The 20885-nt window shown below is 37.4% G+C and overlaps 1 protein-coding gene across 1 annotated transcript in view; it reads left to right on the top strand.

The window, feature by feature from the left end:
• Positions 1–466: 466 nt before the first annotated feature.
• LOC122653468 overlaps positions 467–20885 on the top strand; it is a 38308-nt gene continuing 17889 nt past the window's right edge. The window contains exon 1 of the mRNA XM_043847310.1: positions 467–531. Coding sequence (XP_043703245.1) covers positions 467–531 — 65 coding nt within the window. The remainder of the gene's footprint in view (positions 532–20885) is intronic.

The following is a 20885-nucleotide window of genomic DNA, read 5'->3' as shown; positions in this document are numbered from 1 at the left end:
CAAGACAAAAACCAAATAGAAAAATACCAGTCTTCATTAAAATGGGCAAAGAGACTATCGTCTCGTAATCTCTTCTTTTGTTCCTTTTTTTTTTTGTTTTTTTGTTTGCTAGTTTGGATTATCGAAGAATGAAGACTGATTGTTCTATTCTCTCTAGCTCTTCAAAATCTCTGTTGAATCTCTAAAGCCATTGCTGACCTTGAAGTTTTCACCCTGATAACTAATTTTGTTGTTGTCTTGGTGCCATTTGTGAACTTGGGAAGGATTTGAATTCAAAACCCTAGGTTTAAATGCCGTCTTACATAGAAGATTTTGTTTGTACACATGTAGATTTCTGGTGAATGGGTAATACTCTGTAATGGTAGAAACGGAAGTGATTGGAGAGCACTGATTTCAAGCCCGAAAGGGCTTTTCTCGGCTTTTTTCTCTGAAGGGTTTGCTTCGAGGTCTCTATCTCAGATTATTAATGGGTCTAATGCTGATGCTACTGCAACAGCCCATGCCAATGGTGAGAAAGCTAGAGATGCTTCGGTGAGTTCGGATAAGAAAGCTGAGGAAGCTTGGGTTGGGGTTTCGTCTGGTTTGGATACACAGATTGAGGCTAGGGTTCGAAGAAACACAAGATGAGAAGAATAGGAAAGGGTAGTATTGTAAATTTAATTCTAATGATTTAGTATAAGGGTAAGATAGTCATTTTACACCAATAACTAACAGCAAACTAACACCGTTAGTGTAGAGGGGGTGATCTGAGTATCGGCCCATTTTCAGGGGGTGTTTCGTAAATTTCCCTTTTTTAAATCAAAATCCGATTTTTGTAATATGACAATCAATATTACATTTCAGGGAAGTAGTTCTCTATCCGGGAGTGTGGCCTACGCCAGTACTCCCATGTGTCTATCTCTCTCCTCCTCAAAACAAGGGGGGTAGAGACATGGGGAGGAGAGAGATAGACTCATGGGAGTGCTGGCGTAGGCCGCACTCCCGGACAGAGAACTTTTTCCCTACATTTCATTGGTATCACTTTTCATTTTCATTTTCTGACACATAAATGTTTTTACAAGTGTTTGGTACAATTCAAGGACCCTATTTCTATACAAAACAACAAAATAATAGAAAACCATACTAAAGTTGAGACCTTATTATGGATGTTGGGAAGAACAGAGAACAAAGTGAAGTGTCGAGAATATAAAAGAAGAGAGAAAATATTTTATTTTAGTATAAGTAAATATAAATAATAAGGGTACCAATCATTTAGGGAAAAAAAGTATAAACATGACAAAAATTATAAGTATAGAGGAGAGTGTATTTAAATAAATAAGAAGGACAAAATAAAATAGACAAGTGAACAAGTACCCACAAAACATGAATTCATACACTTATATGATAGTATGATATGATATGATATGACACATGGAATAGTAGGTTCCAATAAAAATCTCCACACCTAATACATAAGTGTGGAGCCATCACTGAATAGCCAAGGGGCTAACTACCCAAAGAGAATGTGCAAGTTGACCTCACTAGGCTTACTAGTTGGCCTCCAAAAAAAAAACAGAGAATAGGTTAGCGAAAAAACAAATAGACCTAATCTAAAAGATCAAATGAAGTGATCCCAAGTTTTTGACTGAAAGAGTTCTGCAACTCTGTAATATGCAGTAATGAAATAAATATGCAAGTGAAAACTTGAAAGAGGTCAGCGGAAATAAAACTTGTGTGTGCTTAGCAGGTGCTGCATGCCCTTAATTTGGGCCGGTCGTGGCACTCGGAGGGGTAACCTCGGCGGTCTACCGTTTTGGTGTAGCTAGCTTCCTGTGCAAGGGCTTGAGCCGCCAATATTTGAAGATAAAAGATAAAATCTTGAATTTTATATTACTTGGAGAATTTGAATTACACTCTTGATATACAGACTCTTGAAGAAAGCTTGAAGATAACTATTCACTTACGGGTTTACTTGAAGGAAACTTGAAGCTCGAGATAAAGGCTTAAACTTGCGATACTAGACTTGACGAACACTTGATGAAACTTAGTTACAGCTTGAAGAACACTTGATGAAATAAACTTGAAGTTACACTTGAAGAAATAAAATTAAAAATACTTGAAGTAACTTGGTGTAAGAACTTGAAGAGTGAGCTACTGCCAGTCTTGCGTGCTTTCTATTTTTCTCTTCAGAGATTCTCCTCCTTCTCTATGGAGAAGAAGAGGGGTCTTATAGAGCTTTGGAGGCTTTGATCGCTTACTTTTCCACCGAAAGCAAACCTTATCTTGAAGGCATCTTTGGTAGAGCGTAGAAGCATGTGGGCGTGGGCCCGCAGTCTTGACTTTGGAGGCGAGGCGCCGAAGCGCTTGGTCCGTAGTGCTACAAGAAAAAGTCAATTTTACTATTCACCACTTTGTTGGTAGAAGTTGGAATCTTTGAAAAAGCTTCAAAACCGCACCGAGGCATTCCACGTGTCGAAACACTCTGTTTTCCTCATTGGTTTGGTTTAGATGGTTCACCGTATTTGAATGGGCCCAGTGGTGGCTTGACTATCTAGGACCAGAGATAGTGACCGGGACACGACTTTTGATACAGCCACGTGTCATTTGGTCGAGCCATTTTTATGATGTCGTCATGGTGACGATTCTCCAATATCAAGGTTTGGAGACTAACCCATGGGCTTAAAGGCCCACTCTTTTTGATGTTTGGCTTACTGACCTTCTGTGGACCTTGTTGAAGAGAATCGTTGGTCGATGAGGTCCAGCCCATCATTTGGATCTTGGGCATATTGACCTTCATGGAGGTGGGGGTCAATGGACCCAACACTTGAACTGGTTTCTTCTTTTTCTTCTTCAAGATTCGAGGGCAACAAGCCTCGATCTCGCCTTTGTTTGGCTTTTAGCTTGAGGCGTCTCTCACATCGGATTTGTCCGATCCTTCAGTGAGGGCCGCTTGAGTTTTGGCTTTGTGAGGGATTGAGTAAGGGCCTCGGGGTACACCTTCTCGGATCACACTTGTCCCACCACTTGACTCAAGTTTCTTTGTAGAAAAGGGTAGAGCAATCGGGGCCTCTGGATTGTCCAATTGCATACTCCCAATAAACGATCCAAGCCGATACAATGGATGAAGAACCTCGGGAGATCCGGTTGTTCAAGAATTTGTTCGGTGTGCGGCAATAAATGCTTAAAGCATCGAACACTTGATCCGCAAAATGTCACTAATTGGCCCAAAGGCGGCCCACCAACGAGGGAACCAATTTGGAATTGGGTGAGAACTTGAAGTCGAAACAAAAGAACCAGGAATGTTGGTTCTTGCTATTTTGAACAGAAAGCATGGTGCCAAGCATCCATGTAGTCAAAATAGTGGTATTCCTGGGGTGGTAGTTTTGAGAGAACCTCTTTGTAGAGAGGGGATGTGTACCCCAATCTTTTGAACGATAATTTGTAAAATGGTTACAAGTATGGGTAACCGGACTAGGATCAATTTTGTCGAAATTTGTTTGATACGTATAGAACTGTATCAACTAGGATGAACTCATAGAATTCTTGACTTTTGAACTATTTGGGAATAGAAATCCCAACCTTGGAAAAAGCCCTTCTTGCTACTTCCACAAAGCGTGTTGCGCCTTTAGTGAATCGGTCATCAAGGGCAAAAATGTCTTGATGGGCTTGTTTGAGGATATACTGACTCTTGGGTAAGTTTTGGGAAGAAACTGGTTTGGACACTGTTGTGGAGGAGCTTGGTCTAGAGAGTGTTGAGATGACCTTGTGTTAGGAACTATTTGAGTGGACCGACTAGCCACGACTTGGGTGAAGGGAACACTTTCAACTACTGTTTTGGAAGGGGACATTTTGATTAGTTGATTTGAAGAAGTAGGTTTGGCATAGGAACCCTTTGATTTTATGCTTGGTTTGGGGGCTCCTTTGGAGCCATGATAATAGAAATGCTTTAGGACCGCAAGAATTCACGGGTCAAGAAATCAGAATAGAATTCATTTCTCCTTTTATGTAAGTTATGTCAAAATCAAAACTCGATAAAAGGGCTTGCCATCTTGCAAAAATCTGTTTTGAAGCAATATTTTGAACATCATTTTTCAAAACTTGTTTTGCCGATCGCAATCAACTCTTACTAAAAATTTCTTGTTTAGAAGATCGCTTTGAAATTTTTGGATGCAAAGAACTACCGAAAGGATTTCTTTTTAATGGTACTATAATTTTGCTCATGGGTTCCAAACTCCTCAAGCAAACGGACTAATTGTTCTTTATCATCTTGGACTTGTTTAAGGATACCTCGTACCCAAGTTCGAGGCATCGCCTCAACTATCTTGAAAAGTGCAGATCGCAAGTTTTAGACAAGGGATTTCCTTGACTAATTTTTTAATATCTTGAATCGCTTTTGTATGGTTTGAAGTCCATGGGCTTGGTTTTTTCTTGAGCCTAGAGTAAAGATCTTTACATAATTGGCTAATTTGAGGGATGAAATCTCTGACGTAATTTAGGCTTCCTAGGAACCTCTCGTAATTGTTTTTTGTCTAGGATTTGATCGGGGAATTTATCTCGCAAAAGCTATAGATCTTTCTATAGGGATGACTTGGTTTTGGTAAATGTAATGCCCTAAGAATCTAACCTTGGTTTGGAATAACTCCATCTTTTCTGGGGAAAGAACTAAACCAATGCTTTTCATGGTGTGGAAGAAACTCCTAAGATGTTTGAAGTGTTGTTCAATGGATTTGGAAAAGACTAGAACATCATCAATATAGACTATTATGAACTCGGCCGTATGGGTTTAGGATGTCGTTCATAATGTTTTGGAATTCACTAGGGGCATTTTTTAAACCAAAGGGCATTACGCTCCATTCATAATGCCCAAATGGTGTGGTGAAAGCCGTTTTGTAATCGTCTTCTTTTGTGGATTTGGATTTGCCAATATCCGCATTTGAGGTCAAACTTTGAGAAGATTGTGGCTTGGTAAAGTCTTTGAAGTAATTCTTTTTATTTGGTATAGGATATCTAATCCATTGTAATGCTTCATTTAGAGGTTTGTAGTTTATGACAAGTCCGGTGTTCCTCTTCTATTTCAGCGTTTTTATTAACGTAGAAAGCCGCATGACTCCAAGGTGACTTGCTTTTACCGATTAGATTTTTATTAAGGAGGTCTTGAATTTCTTTTTACAAACTTCTTGTAGTTCTTGGGTCATTTGAATAGGTCCGCTTTTGTAGGGATATCCTTATCCGAAAAGCTTGGTTCATAGGGAAGATGAACAATGTGCCTATGTTCAGTGTAAAGGCATCGTGAAACTCAAACGAGTTCCTTCTCAATTTGGGCCTTGGTATTAGAAATTTGTTTTTGAACCGTTCTTTCTTGGAGTTTTTGTTCAATAGTCCTATGGTTGACTTCTTGTTTTAGATATTGTAGATGTTTTTGTTTACTTTGAATTTGACTTATAGTTGTCCATTCGAAATGGCTAATGTTTTGAGCAGTCTATTTCTTTTGTTCGCTTGTTCAAAGAACTGGAAATGGACTTGTTTACCTAGGATAGTTGTTGTAATTCCTTGATCCGAAAAACGTGAAAGGTTTTATGAGTTCTAGGAAAGGTTGTCCTAGAATAACTTCAGTTAAGGTCTTTTACTAATATGAAAACTTGTTTTAAGCAAACTCCTTGGTTGCGTATGTGAACGCCTCGATAATTTATAATTTACGTTTAGTCTTGAGCCATTTGCTCCTGTTAATCAAAATATTGGGTTGGGACTAACCCTTCTTGTATGCGAGTTCATTTGTGCTCCCGAGTCAACCAGGGCTATAGTGCTTGATCTTATGGGCTGATGATATGACAATAGTAATATTGACATACCATCGTTGGCATTTGACTTTGTTAATAATATCAACAAAATCTTCATTACTGCTTGGTAAAGTTTGTATATCGTTGTCTTCTTCTTCTTCTAATTCGATTTTTTGCTAAAACTTCTTTAAACTTGCTATGTCCGCTTATATTTTTTATTTCAGTCTTTAGATCATTTGTAGTAGCTTCTAAACTGGCAATTTTAACTTGATCCGGATTTTGAGAAGAAGTAGGAGTTTTGTCAAACTTCTTATAAATATTCTTTATGTTATAAGGGGTTGCCTTAGTTTGGGGTTTTGTTGATGAGACCTGTAAGAGTTCTTGGGCATGTTGGAGGTATAAAGTCTTGGTATGTTTATCTTTGATTTGATCAACAAAGTTGAGAAATTCTTCCTGGTTTGTTAAAGGTTTTAAGTCCTGAACTTGATTGTATCATGTTTATAGATTTTGATGATTCTCAATCATCACAATTTTTGCGAAAAACCTTGGCTACAATTACAAGGAGAAGCCTGTTCATCACTATCACCGTTTGACTCAATTTGGTTTAACTCATTTTCTTGGTTCTGTTTCACTCTCGAATCTGTTTTGACCCAAATTGGCTAAGAGTTGGATTTTGGTATCATCGGGCATTATGAGTGAGTTGATCTTTTTGCTAGTCTACGATGATTTGGCTATGTGGCCTGGTTACCACGATTGTAACATAACTACCTTGGTGTTTTGAGTTGGTCTTGATTTTTGGAAAGTTCTTTTGTAAGGTCTCTGCTTTCTTTGGGCTAGATTTATTTTCTAAATTTTTATCCGTTCTTTTCTTGTCTTGTACTTACTTGAATATCTATTTTTCCTGTTATGCCTATGGCTTTTATGTTTCTTTTGAGCGTGATTTTTGAATCGAAACCAAACTGTTCCGCGTAATCCCCTAATTCTTGTTTGTAGGATTTTGATTCTTTTCTAATTTGTTTTCTAAGTTTGATATCTCGTACATAAGGCTAATCCTTCCTTGTGTACTAGGCTTATGAGATCACCATAGGTGAGGGTTTGATAGGGTATTTCCCATTGTTTTCTTCTCTTAATTTTTGTTTGAGTTTTTCCAAAAATAAACTGGGTAACCCAAGAAGGAATTTTCTTTCCAACAGGGGAGATTTGCATCTTCCTAGTCGGGACCTTGGTCATGAATGTGTCTTTATACCATTTGAAATCGTGTAATTTTTTACATTTGAGGTTTGATAATTGTTGAAGACCTATCCTGAGTCTTGTGGGATCTCCTAAAAATACTTGGTTATACTAAAAATTAGAGTGTTTACAAAGATCTTCAACTGGTTGGTCTCCTATCATAATTGGTAGACCTTGTTCATTAGTTTGAATGGCATTTAGTATGGATTCCTTTTCGATTGGGCTGAGAACATTATCCCACCAACCTTTAAGTTGACTCGTAAACCCGGAAATGATTATTTCTGCTATGGCTTGATCGGTATGTTCTTGATCCGATGAGCATTGCTCACCATGGTCATTTCTTGGAGTTTGTTAGCCGATTATAATCCGACATACCATCTATGTTCCATTCATATATGGTACCACTTTGGTAATTTGCTTGGGAAAATTCCTTCTTTGTTCAATTTGAAGGTCCGGGTAAGTAGGTCTAGGATAATAATTATTGTTCATATATGGGCCAAGAATAGCATTTACTTGTTCCCTCGCTCCTCCACATCACCGGATGATTCAGAGGAATCCATTTGTTGGATGTTCGCCACATTGGAAGCAGAGCTTCCTTGTGTTTCCTTTTGAGGTGTATCAGGGACAATCAAATTTTGCAATCTTGTGGAAATTTGGCTTACTAGATCTCTGTTTTCTTGAGTATTTAAGTTTTTAAACTCTTGTTCGAAATCGTGAAAGGTTTGAACAGAGTTGTTGTTGTTGTTGAGGAAGTACTAGCTTGATTTAGAGACGTTGGTTCAATAGGAGTGTCTTTTTGAACTAAGTTCTCTATTCTAATTAGTTGACTTCCTATGGTTTGTAAATACTGGTTTGTGTAATTTGTTTGTTCAATAATTTTCTTGGACCCATCAAAACACCTTCAATGGACCTAAAAGGTGTTGCCAAGATTTCTGTGTTGTTAATTTTTAATTTAACATTTGAACCAGGAGGGTGTATTGTCTCTATGGTCTTGTCATCAGCCAATTTCCAGGTGTGGTACACCTTCTTGTGGCATTGATGTTTGAAAAGGGATAAGGAATGTTGTTATTACTTGTATAGATGTCTAAATATGTAAAGAACATAACATCTACCTTGATGGTTCTCATTTTGTCATACCGAAGGTTCTTGATTTCTTGTTGTTTTTCTTTTGAGAAGTAGCTAAAAACCATTCTCTTTTTCAGCGTTCTCGGGTGAATTGAAATCTATTCTCAGTTTGGGTTTGTCTATCTCATAGTCTTCTACTATTATGACAAACTCTTGCTTCGTGTTGCATGTCGTTGAGTTGGTGAAGCTGGTTCATTTGAAGGAGAAGACTTGTTAGACTCGCTGTTCATAAATTCCTTGGGTGACATTACTGTTAATTTGAGTTTGTAATCCTAGAATATGTAAGGACCTTATTTGTTCTTGTAACCTTTGATTTTCTAAGTGGAGACTTGTTAGAGAACTAGAGGTTGAAGCTCTACTTGGGACTTGGCTGAGTTTTTCAAACTCTTCAGGGTTTGGTTTTATTTGTTTATCTTTCCTCTGGAATGTTATAGTAACCATTCCGGCCCGATCTTGGTTTATAGATTCAACGCCATCAAGGGTTCAACAAGTGACTCGGGCAAGGTGCCTGGAGACACCATTTTGTCGGAAACTTAATGTCTTTCCAGCTCACCGCTTTAGGGTGAATCGTTTCTTGAATGGACAAAGTCCGCTTCTATGAACGTGGTTTGTCCTTTGATAGTTCTTCTTAGAGCCTTGGGTCTTAAAGTTCTCATGGCCTTGTACTCGATTCTATGGATTATAGCAATTGGTATAGAACCTTGTTTCATCTTGTAACCACTTGTAAGGATGTTAACTTTTAAGGTATCCGTAAGATTTGCATCATTTAAGGATAAGTTTATGTCCGGGTAACAATTGAAATAAACCGGGCCTTTGTGAAGACTTGTTTCTATCATCCCTAGAAGGGAATCATCAAATTGCGTGAACCTTTGATCCCGAGAGCAGCAGAGGAGGCTACGTTGAGCCCTTCCCTGTGGGGTTTGATGGCTACTTGTATAAGTCCTATATGGATATAATTAAAATCCTTTTTAACTTGTTAAGATTTGAAGGGTCTAAGAGTTGGATCTCTTCCATATCCGGAGAGTAATTGATAGTTTGTTCTACGGTCTTGATAGTTTCGGTGAAACTATACCATTCTTGTTTGTAAACTTCTTTGGTTGGGACCTTAGGTAAGGTCCAGCTTTGAAGGGACGATCAAGGTCACTTGTTAGAACTTCATTACTAATTATTTGACTTGGCGAACTGAAGTCGCCGACTAGTCTCAAGACATGGTTCTACTAAGTCTACTCATAGTTATCGAACATATCCCCTAACTAAAGTATACTTCCATCCACCAAAGGGTGAAGGAGATCTTAGTTGCTAATTAACCGCAAACGGGTCTTACCTCTTGCCCAACGGCCCTAAAAGCCAACTAATACTCGCAACGCAACTCCCAGAGGACTGCCGGAAAGTAAAATAGAAAAGGAGAGAAGATCTTAGAACTAAGGGTAGCCTAAATAGAGTTAGGCTCTGATACCATTATATATATATAATGAATTTGATTCCTTGTCATTACTCGTCTGATTTGTTTGAAATTGATATCGCAACATCAATTTTTTTTTGGGAATTATAATTCTGCTGCATTAGATTTAAATAGGCCCATAGCTCAGTTCTACACCATTTAAGGCCCAGTTAAGGCCCAATTATAACCCGAGCCCGACCAAGTCCGGCTTGATTATATAAACGGGCGGTCACGGTGCAGACTTTAAGCACCGTGAGGTCCAACTAGGCCCGACCAAGCCCGACCGGTTGACACTCCTACTCTATACCCATCCCTGATGGAACGTGATGCACCCGTACATCAATATATGTGTGCATGGTTTTCAGTATCGGTCTCAAATCAATTGTATTGGTCGATCCATGTCATTAACGGCACACGCCGATATCGATACCTGTTTGATACCAAATCGATGCACTGAGAGTTATAATTGCCAAAATACCCTATGGTATCCATAATTTTGAGGGCAAAACTGTTGGATATGACCGATACCGTCCCCGTATCCAATTTGATACCGATCCACCAATACAAATACTTAGAATCATGTATGTGCGAGAGTAGCCAATCAACCATTTGGGATAAGCTAAAAGCCACATTCTTTCATTATGAGAACAAAAACAAAGAATTGGCTTGTTGCATTTGGTCAAATAATTTTGATTTTCTTATCTACCCTCACATGCCTAACAATATCGTGGTGTTGTTTCTTCTACCTCAGGTTCTTGTCAAAGTTTCTTCCAATTCGTGGAATAAGCAAGTGGCAATACAGAATTGGATCAAATGTTGGGTTTTGGCTTGCATTTATTGCATTGAGACTTACACGAGTTTTTGGGTATTTTGCTTGCATTTATTGCATTGGGACTCACATGGGTAGCTTGAAGGTCAAGCTAGGTAGAGTGGGGTGCAAGATAAGAATTCTTGTACATCAAGTGCTCTTGTTCATATCATATATCTTAGAGGGGCTCTAAGTGGGTAGAGAGTGACATGTAAGTGAGTCAAGGACGGTACATTCAAGTGGGTGGAGTGAGAGAGTGGATTGTTCTTGGGTTTTCTGAGAGAGGGTATACAAAGGGTTTGGGGATTAAACTTAAATTATTCTTGTACTGTATTTTTTTCTTAGTGAAGAACAAGGCATCTTTCCATGAATGTAGATAGGTTTTTACCTAACCATGTAAATCTTACGTGTTTGTTTTTCTTTGTGTCATCTTTTTATTATTTTTCTTTTCATTAGATTGTGAAGGTGTGAATTATTTTTAATCGAACTAGTATCCATACGTTTTTGTTTATGTGTTAATCCCAACAAGTGGCATCAGAGCACGGGATTTGTGTTGGATATTATTTTTTTATTTGATTTGTGCATCATAGTGAGTTTGTCCATCTCTCAGTTCAAGGTTGAATAATTTGATGAAAAAGGAAGTTTCACTCTTTGGTAGAGAAGGATGAAGGACATCCTTGTTCAACAAGGCTTGGCTAAAGCGTTGAAGGGAAAGGATGAGAAACCAGGGAAGATGAAAGATGACAAGTGGGAAGAGTAGGAATCAAGGTGTGTGAGCATAATTCAACTCTTTATCTCTGATAACATCATCAATAGTGTTATGGAGGAAGATTCGATGCCTGGAATTTGGGAAAATTGAAAAAAACTTTATTTGGCTAGAAACTTAACCAATAAATTGCATCTGAAATGGCAACTCTACCAGCTCAAGATGGAGGAAGGCGGGAATCTAATGGAACAAATGAACGTGTTCAATGGGATCTTGGATCAACTACGCAAATTTGATGTCAAAATTGAGGAAGAAGACAAAGTTGTTGCTTCTTACCTCGCTTTCTGATTCGTATGATAATCTGGTAACTACTCTACTATATGGTAAGGATACAGTAATATGGAGCAAGTGCAGGAAACCCTTTTGTCCCATGATACTCGAAAAAAGAAAACTCAAAATAATAGGCAAGATTACGCTTTGGTTACTCGAGTTGAGAATCAAAAAGGAAGGTCGTCTGATCGTGGATCAGAGAGAGGCAGATCATACAAAATCCAGGACTGGGAATCAGGGTGTCAGGTGTTATGGTTGCAAAGAAATTGGCTATATCAAGCGTAATTGTCCTAATCAGAAAAGGAAGGATGACGCTGATGGTTTTAATAATTCTATTGGTTTATTGGGTGATGGAGATGTTCTCGCAGTCTCCAAAAGTATGGATGCTTTTCTCAATATAGGTTGAGCCTGATCTCAACCAAAAAAGCCCATCCCATGTCATTCCCATATATAGGTAACCCATTAGTGAAACTAAAGAAGGCCTGGCCCCAGACGATGGCTTAAACCAATCATAAACCTAAACTTATCTTGTTATTAGCTTCTACATCGGCCAAAAAAAAAAAAAAAAAAATGTTTAATGTGTGAACCGTTTAAAAAAGAAATGCTTACCACATGAGACATTTAAAAAACACCTTATTCGTTACCACATTTTACATGATAGTGCACAACAAAATTCCATACAAAATCCTGATGGATAAGCGAAGATTTTTTTTGGTTATTGATCGACATTTCTCTTCTCAAGTGTAGTGGATGCATTGTTTTAATTGACATATATCTTGTGTTTGGTTATACTTTACCATCGAGGATTTTCGTCTGTCCTTCTTTTTAAAGATTAAATTTGAGATATTGGAGCCAATTGAGATACTACTGGTCGATGGGAGGAAAACAACAGGGGTGGGTGGGTTAATAAGTGATCGATGTTGTGATGGTGTGATGTTGTGTACTTTTCATCGCAGTGGTAGCGCAAACCTTTCTCTCTTCATTCCTAAGCTTGGTTTTTGAGTTAATTTCTATCCTAATTGGAGCTCGTCTATGCCGCATCACCAAAATTTTCGTGGCCAGGCCATGGTAGACTGCCCATGCTACTCAGCCCTCACACATAATTCTTCCAGTATTGTTCCGTTTCCAGCATCTCTTCACATTTCTCATCCCCTTTTCTCAATTTTTTCTGCCGTTGTTGCACATTTTCATGGGAACTCTTCAAATTAGCTATCCTCTATTTTCTGGAATTTTTTCATTGTCTCGTCTTCCTTGTAGGATTTTTTTTTTTGGGTAATTGAGCCCCTAATTTGTTTTTTGTTTCTGGGTAATTGAGTCTCTAAAAGAACCACTTCAGTGAAGCAGTGAAGTAGCATGGCCTCATACGTTTTACTGTGGGCAATCAGTTTCAAACCCCCCATATATCAAGCTTACTCATAGCTATATTTCCTCCCAAAGATCACTGAATGAAGAAGGCTCAAGCCAATTCCTAAAGCTTGCAAAGTTCTTTGCAACCAATCATTGTTTCACTCTGGTTGTGAGCGCAGGTGGAACATCTGGGTATAGTAACCTCTATAGCCAAGGGTAAGCATGAACACAACCGCATTGGGCACTGGCTCCTTCAACAATGGATTCAGCAATCCTTGCCCACAGTTTCACGCACCCTGCCCATGTAAGGAACAAATAGGAAATAATCAATCCGCTCATAGTAAAGTGAGAATACATCAGCACAACTAGGGAAGTCATTGAAACCCGATCATTCGAAGCAGCCATTATTAGAGTAAAGGATGGACCAAGAACTTGGTGTGAGTGCTTGGTTTGTGCCTATGATGCAATTGTCAAAGAACACTCGGAATTTTCCAAAATTTTCGCTAAAAACATTGGAGGGGGACCCATTCTTCTTTATTGGACGAGACAGCTCAAACAATGATAGTTCTCTAAACCCCCGAGAATGTTAAACAACAATTTTCAATTCAACCGGTGTAACGCCACCAAATCTATCCAGGAGTTTGGTCATTAACTGTCCACAAGAACATACGTCTTAGGGAAATGTGAACCGGAGTGGACTCGATTCTAAGTCATCCTGTAACCGCAAACATAATTGCAGCGGAAGTCTATCCATATCCATTCAATCAACATGTTAAATTCAAGTCTCCAATAGTACTGAAAATTTAACTAACTATTATATCGTCTCAAAACTCAAATTAATAAAATGTTCTTAAAAATTCAAGTCTAAAACAGAATTAAATAAACTTCAAGATTCAATCCTAATGTATATCTCTGTCACAACCATAAGCTCCGTCGTCTTGATTCTTCACACAAGTCTGATCAATATCTACGGTCTCCTCATTTGAAACATGGTGAGGGTAAGCTTTAGAAAGAAACTTAGCAAGATAACATCCAAACCTCATACGAATATTTTAAAAGACATGCACCATAACAGAGTTGGAAAAATATATACATAAAATTAGGATTACTCATCCCTATAGCAAGTTTCACAAAAACAGCAACATAGCATATTCATAATCAAGTATGAACATCATGCTTACACCTGGTCAAAAGCACAACTGCGATATCCGAATTTAATCATGAATATGCACATCAATGTAACTACAAACATCTGCCTTGCACTATACTACAAGCGTAGCTTACTCACCAAAGATGAGGATAAGAAGTATGCCCCGTACCGTACTACGTGCTCATCTTCTCAATCACAATTAAATAAATAAAAAAAATAAACATCCATACATTTATAAGCACGCAAGAAGTTGTCATGCTTCTATAATTATGAAAAATAGCATCATAACATCATTCTCACTATATCTCATGCTATTATGCTCTTAAATCAATAAATTTCTCAACATAGTTTTCTCAAATAAAATTTTTAAACATATGCTTGAAAAATCAAAATATTTGAATCAAGAGAAGAGAATATTTTTAATATAAAATAAGCATAATGTAACAGATGTTAACTCACAGGTTTACTAAAAATCAAATTTCTAAAGAAAAAACTTGAAGGTGCTTTAATGGTGGAAGACCTCCTCCCTTGGATGAAGATCGTACTTGAAGGAGATTCGACAGTGGAGGTAATAGCAGTTCTTCCCCCCTTTCTCTTGTTATCCTTCACAATCTCTCTCTCTCTCTCTCTCTTTCTTTCTTTCACGTTTTCTCTCTTTGCACAATTTCTTTATCTCTCTCTCACGTTTTTCTTTTTAAAGAATGGCTGGATTCTCAAACCTCTCTCTCATGGCTCTACTGTTTCTCTATCCTTTTCCCCCGATTTTGCAGTAGGTGAAGGCAAAAGAGAATCTACCGAGCACAGGGTTCCTACGAAACAAATAAAAAGGTCGGAAGCAACTCAAGAGTTCTAATCTTGGGCTCTTAAATTCTAGCACCTCAGAAATCTTAAAGATCACAAAATTCGTAGATGGATACTATTTCTCTTCGCATGCTTCTTCTAATAGCAGCTGAACTCTAAGCATAGTTGGAGAATCAGGTTTTGACTAGGGCGAGTCGCCATAGTCGAGTCAAAATTTTGAAACTGGTCAAGAGTCGTGTAGACTAGGCCAGGATAAAAAATGACGAAATTGGGTCATCAATGGTCCGAGTCAAATAAGACTCGGTATTTTTACCCAAGTCATGACAAAATGTATAAGTTTAGTAATTTTTAAAAAAAAATTATAAAACTAGTTCACTTAGAAATAGAGTTTACTAAATAGTAAATCCATAATCTAAAACAATAAGAAAGCCTCAACTCCTCGACTTCCTTCTCTTGTTCAATAGTATAAACTCAAAATGCATTGATATGTGATTACTTGATTTTTTTTCCCCATATTTTTCTATATTTCTATGATTTTTTACTAATTTATACATATTTATTGCATTATAAAATTAAAAAACATGACTCATCTTGATCGGGTTTGACAAAATTGAATCACCAGGTTTTTCTAGAAGACTAATCGAATAAAAAAACCTGATTTTCCAACAATGACTCTAAGATGAAAACTCCAAATACCCTTGATTGACTGTTTCAGGGCCAAATCGCTCTCAGGGCATTCCCAAAATTCAGATCATCCTTCCGTCACTTCTATAAGATATATATAACAAGTCAAGCTTTAAATTAATTTCTCCATTATGCCAGAGTATTACATCTGGAGTTTTCGATCTAGTTTCGATTCAATTCAAGATACACTATGTAAAAATCACAATCGTTCCAAAACCAAATGGGAGCATGTGTTTTAAAACCAAAATCAAATTGACATTCACTTTTTATTCAGTTATATATTCATTTTTGTCTCGATTTGAATTTGGTTTGGGTCCTATTTTAGGTGTTTAGTCAAACTTTTTACATCTTTGTAACACAAGGATCCTTTGTTCGTTAGGGCCATAATCCACAAATTTTTTAAAACAATAAAATGGAATGGATTTTATTATCCACATTAATTAGAATATTAGAAAAAATAGTATGATTTATTCGGTTCCTTATTCAATTTGAAAATAGGTAATTCAGGTTGGTTTGACGGTTTCAAATAAAGTTAAAATTGAACCAGAGCGATGAAAGATTGTTTATTTTGAAACTAAATCTGAACCAATTAAATTCGGTTTGATTCGATTTTATCAGTTCAGTTTTAAACGGTTGGTTTTGGTTTTGGTTTTAAATTGACATCCTTATGCCAATGTTCCACAAGATAGTTGAATACTGCCAGAATCATCCCTGTCACCGATTGCAGGTTTTTCTGATATCATTCGCTTGGTTTTGATGCTTGTAGGTCAGATTATGGTCTCCATTGCCACTCAACATCTCTGGGATTTCTATGAATAAAGGAAAACAACATGGAGGTTTGGAGATAAAAACATAATAAGGATTAAGAAGGGTAGTAAATTTTTATTTTTAGTCCCTCAAAGTAATTCATATATCATCTTATAGGGATAAAAATGTATGGCTAAAAATTCTGTTTATAATTTGGTTACAAGCAGAGGCACGCGTCCCAAAATATAAACAAAGAAATTACTTCGACAACCAAAAAAGCGACAATTTTAGCTAAAAATTAAAAATTAAAAAAATATTAATCTTTACTTTGAATTAATCGACCATAAAAAAATTAAATAACCTTCAACATGGAAATTTACATAGCCATGATAACTATTCTAGATTAGCATGACTAGTCCTTATTCTCCATTTGCACTTATATTTGACACATGGTAGTTATGTTACTTTCAAACTTTCTTTAACATAGATTATTGACGGGCATACTTCTTTATTTGCAATGTAGTAGTATTTTTATAATTGAAAGATTTTTTTTCTGTTATTCTGTACTATCATTTTGGTTGATTGGATGGTTCTAATTGGTTACTTTTTTATTTTCTTTATACCATTGATACGTGTACCTTGTTTTCTTATTGGGATTGTCTAAATGATACCTCTATACGGATATTTAGAACTGATTGTAACCTTATTTTGACTACCCCGTATCTTTTTCCAATAGTTCAGTGATTGAGTTAAAATAAAACCGCAAGCGTACGGGTCAATCGTAGCTATGGGTCGAACACGAGGAGATATACGCCACTCTATTTAACTAACTTAAAAGTAATGCAAAGTGAACCAAATTAAAATGTTAAATTAAACTAATTAAACTAGCGAAAATCAATGCATCCTAACTCATAAGCATCTAACAAAATTAAGGGATTAAATCGGCGTCCTAACACATGAGCATCTAACCTATCAAACTAAAGCAAATTGAAAGGAATAAAAATGCATCCATAAACCACAACCATATAAAATTAAAATAAAAGAAATAGAGGGGGAAGAAGAAGAAGATAGAGAGAGATAGAGGAGATGGAGAATGAGATTGAGAGTTTAGATAGTAAAACCTGGATGTGCTTGCATGAATGTAATTGGAAAGCTTGAATACTTGCATAAACTTACCATGGCCTCCTCTTCTAAATCTTCAAGTCTTGTCATCAACTTAAGAACTTAGACTAGAAGGCTTAAAATCTAAACTAGAATTAAGAAATTACAACCCAATTGAAGAGTTAAATTGAAATTAAAGCATAAACTAAACCTATTATAACCATTAACTAAAAATCATAAAAGCAAACTAGAACTTAGAAAAAACCAAAAATCACAAATTAGAAGGAGAAGAAGAAAAGAAATTCCACTAAGTGAATGAGCAATTTTTACAAGAGAGATAGGAGGTATTTATAGGTGGAAGAGAGGAGAAGAGAGAAGATGGAAGTGTAGGAGAAATATTCCTTAAGAAAAGAGAATATTCTCTTCTCTTTCCTCTTTTACAATGCCTTGAATCCTAAGAAAAAAAAGAAAAAAAATAGAAAGAAGAAGAAGAGAAGATTGTTTACGTAGACCTTCTATTTCTAGAAAAGTAAACTTCCAATTCTAACAAGTGCTTCCTTTTCTTTGTAGATATCTTCTCTAAGCAATAAAATCAAAGCAACTTTGATTTTTCAACCTTCCATAGATGAGAAAATATAAATCTATCCCAAGTAGAATTCCAAAAGTGCCCTTGAGAAGTTGGAGGAGAGAGAGAGTAAGGGTGATGACTAGGATTCCTTCAAGAATAAATAAAATATCCATTCTGTCCTTCAGAAAATGTGGAGCATGGGGTGCTTATATAGGCCTCACCATTGTGTTCATTGCAAAAAATCACCCAAAATAGACCCAAATTTCGTCCAATTCGGAGTTGGGGAGCCCAAGATATCTCAAGTTGAAGTTGGACTGTCCAAAGCATTCCAAATGGAATCTTTCGGGTACAATAAAGTAACTTCTGATAATTCCGTTAAGGCCCTTGGAATCCGAACTTCTGCTTCACTTTGTCCCCGTCCGACTGTCAATAATTATAAATAAACCCCTGCAGACCATTTTCGTGCGTCGTTACGGAAACGGTCATAACTTCTTCGTTTCAACTCGGAATCAAGTGTCGTTTCAACCGTTGCGAAGTTGACTCGATGGGCTATGCATCCATACCATTAACACCTCTAGAAAGCTTATAAACATCTCCTTAGCATCTCCTCCATTTTCATAATAATTCACCTAAACCCTGAAAAGCACAAGAAAGCACCGAGTAACTCTGTCCAATGTGGTAAAATGTATGCTTGATGCCTTAAGATTTCACACATAAATGTGCTCATCAGATTCCCCCACACTTGAACGTTACTTGTCCTCAAGTAAAGCAAAAGATAAATTAACTTAGAATGCAAAAAAAAAAATCCTAACTCACTTTCGTAGGAATCACGGTTGCACTTAGCATGTGCAACAAGCCTTTCAACCCCTAGGTTACCCCTAATGGACGAGTTGTGTCTCGTGGGTGTTTGCAGTGAATATACACCCAAAATTCAATAAATAAAAAAAAGAATGATGTAAATTTTTCTCATGGCATAAGTAAGATAGGGCACACAATCTCAAAGAAATACTCAACTAAAGATTAAGGAGCAAAAGGTTCCCCCACACTTGAATTTTATCACCCCACATCAATTCAAGTAACAAGCATGCATCAAGGTCAAGGGATCTCCTCATATTTTCTGAACACTACTTACTTTCAAGTAAACCACTCATAGTATTGATGGAACCAAAGACTTAGGCATTGAGTATTTTTTACCATACTTTCTTTTCCAGGCATTAAGGCAAAAGCTTTTTTTTTTTTTTTTTTTTTTTTTTTCTCAACAACAAACTCTTTTTCTACTCTACTACTGTTCTCTGAATGATATGGTGGAGCATACACCAGACACCCAAATACTTGGTAGCTTTGCTTTTTGCATGTATCCATCAGACATTGAGACATTGATGCAAGGGTTTTTTTTTTTTTTTTTTTTTTTTTTTGAGAGTCCTTCCAAGGAATTCTGATCAAGTCACCCTGCTTCATGAGGCACAGTGCCCTGTCTAGTCCCAAGGAATTCCACTTTTCTTTCTGTTTCTCTGTTTCTTTTTTTTTTTTTTCATTCACTTTCACTTTCATGCCTTGCCACAAACAAATTGGTCTCAACTACTAGCCAAAAGATCAAAGGCGTCCATAAACACATAGAGGAATCTAACCATCACATGAACTAGCACTCATATTTTCAAACTCAATCCCCATCACCGGATACAAACCAACTACCATCCTTGAAAAGGGATTTTTTTATTATTTCGCATGCTAGGGCACCTAATTCCCTCTCACTCTCGCTTTGCAAATCGAAGAGACTTATGCACATAACCAAAAACTATCGCCACAATCAAAATTCATAAAATTCACAATTAAAGTCCAACACACCCCCCCACACTTAATTCATGCAATGTCCTCAATGCATGCAGAAAAGAAAGGATAAGGACAAGGGAGGGGATACATACCAGGATATCAGGGGTTAAGGTAAAGAGGCTCATGGAGATCCATGACCTCTTCTTCAGCTGGAGTAGGCATCTCTATGTACGGCTTCAATCTTTGGCCATTGACCTTGAAAGTAGCTCCTGTACTTGGATTGAGGACTTCAACAGCCCCATGAGGATAAGCTTTTTGAACAATATAGGGGCCATCCCATCTAGAACGCAGCTTACCTGGAAAGATATGCAAACGAGAATTGTACAACAAAATTTTCTGGCCTACCTCAAAAGATTTTCTCAAAATGTGCCTATCATGGAAAGCCTTGGTTTTTTCCTTGTAAATCCGAGCATTCTCATATGCCTCATTCCTAAGCTCTTCCAACTCAGATAGTTGGAGTTTCCTATGGGCACCTGCAGTAGGTAGGTCAAAGTTAAGCTTCTTGATAGCCCAAAAGGCCTTGTGCTCAATCTCTACAGGTAAGTGACATGCCTTTCCATACACCAGACGGTATGGAGATTGACCAAGATCGATCTTAAAGGCTGTCCTATGGGCCCACAACGCATCTACCAACCGGTTAGACCAATCCTTGTGGTTCGGGTTGATGGTTTTCTCAAGAATTTGCTTGATCTGCCTATTTGAAACCTCAACCTGGCCACTGGTCTGGGAATGGTAGGGTGTGACCAACTTATGGACGACACCATACTTTCTCATGAGGGCCTCAAAAGGCCGATTACAAAAATACTTGCCCCGATCACTAATGATAGCTCGGGGAGTACCAAAACGGGAGACGATGTTCTCCTTCAAAAATTTCATAACCACCTTGTGGTCATTGGTCTTACAAGCAACTGCCTCAATCCATTTGGACATATAGTCCACAGCAAGTAATATGTATAAGTTACCAAAAGAGTTAAGGAAAGGCCCCATGAAATCAATACCCCATACAGCAAACACATCAACCACCAGAATTGGGTTAAGGGGCATCATATTTCTCTTAGTAAGACGCCCTAAGGATTGGCATGAAGAACATGTCTTCCAATAAGTAAAAGCGTCCTTAAACAGACTAGGCCAATAAAATCCACACTGTAAAACCTTGGTTGCAGTCTTATTAGGCCCAAAATGACCTCCACAAGCCTGATCATGGCAAAAAGATAAGACAGATTGTTGCTCATGATCAGGGACACATCTCCAGATTACCTGA

This window comes from Telopea speciosissima, chromosome 1 (assembly GCF_018873765.1).
Source record: "Telopea speciosissima isolate NSW1024214 ecotype Mountain lineage chromosome 1, Tspe_v1, whole genome shotgun sequence".
Lineage (NCBI taxonomy): Eukaryota > Viridiplantae > Streptophyta > Magnoliopsida > Proteales > Proteaceae > Telopea > Telopea speciosissima.
This window is presented reverse-complemented; position numbering and strand designations above follow the sequence as displayed.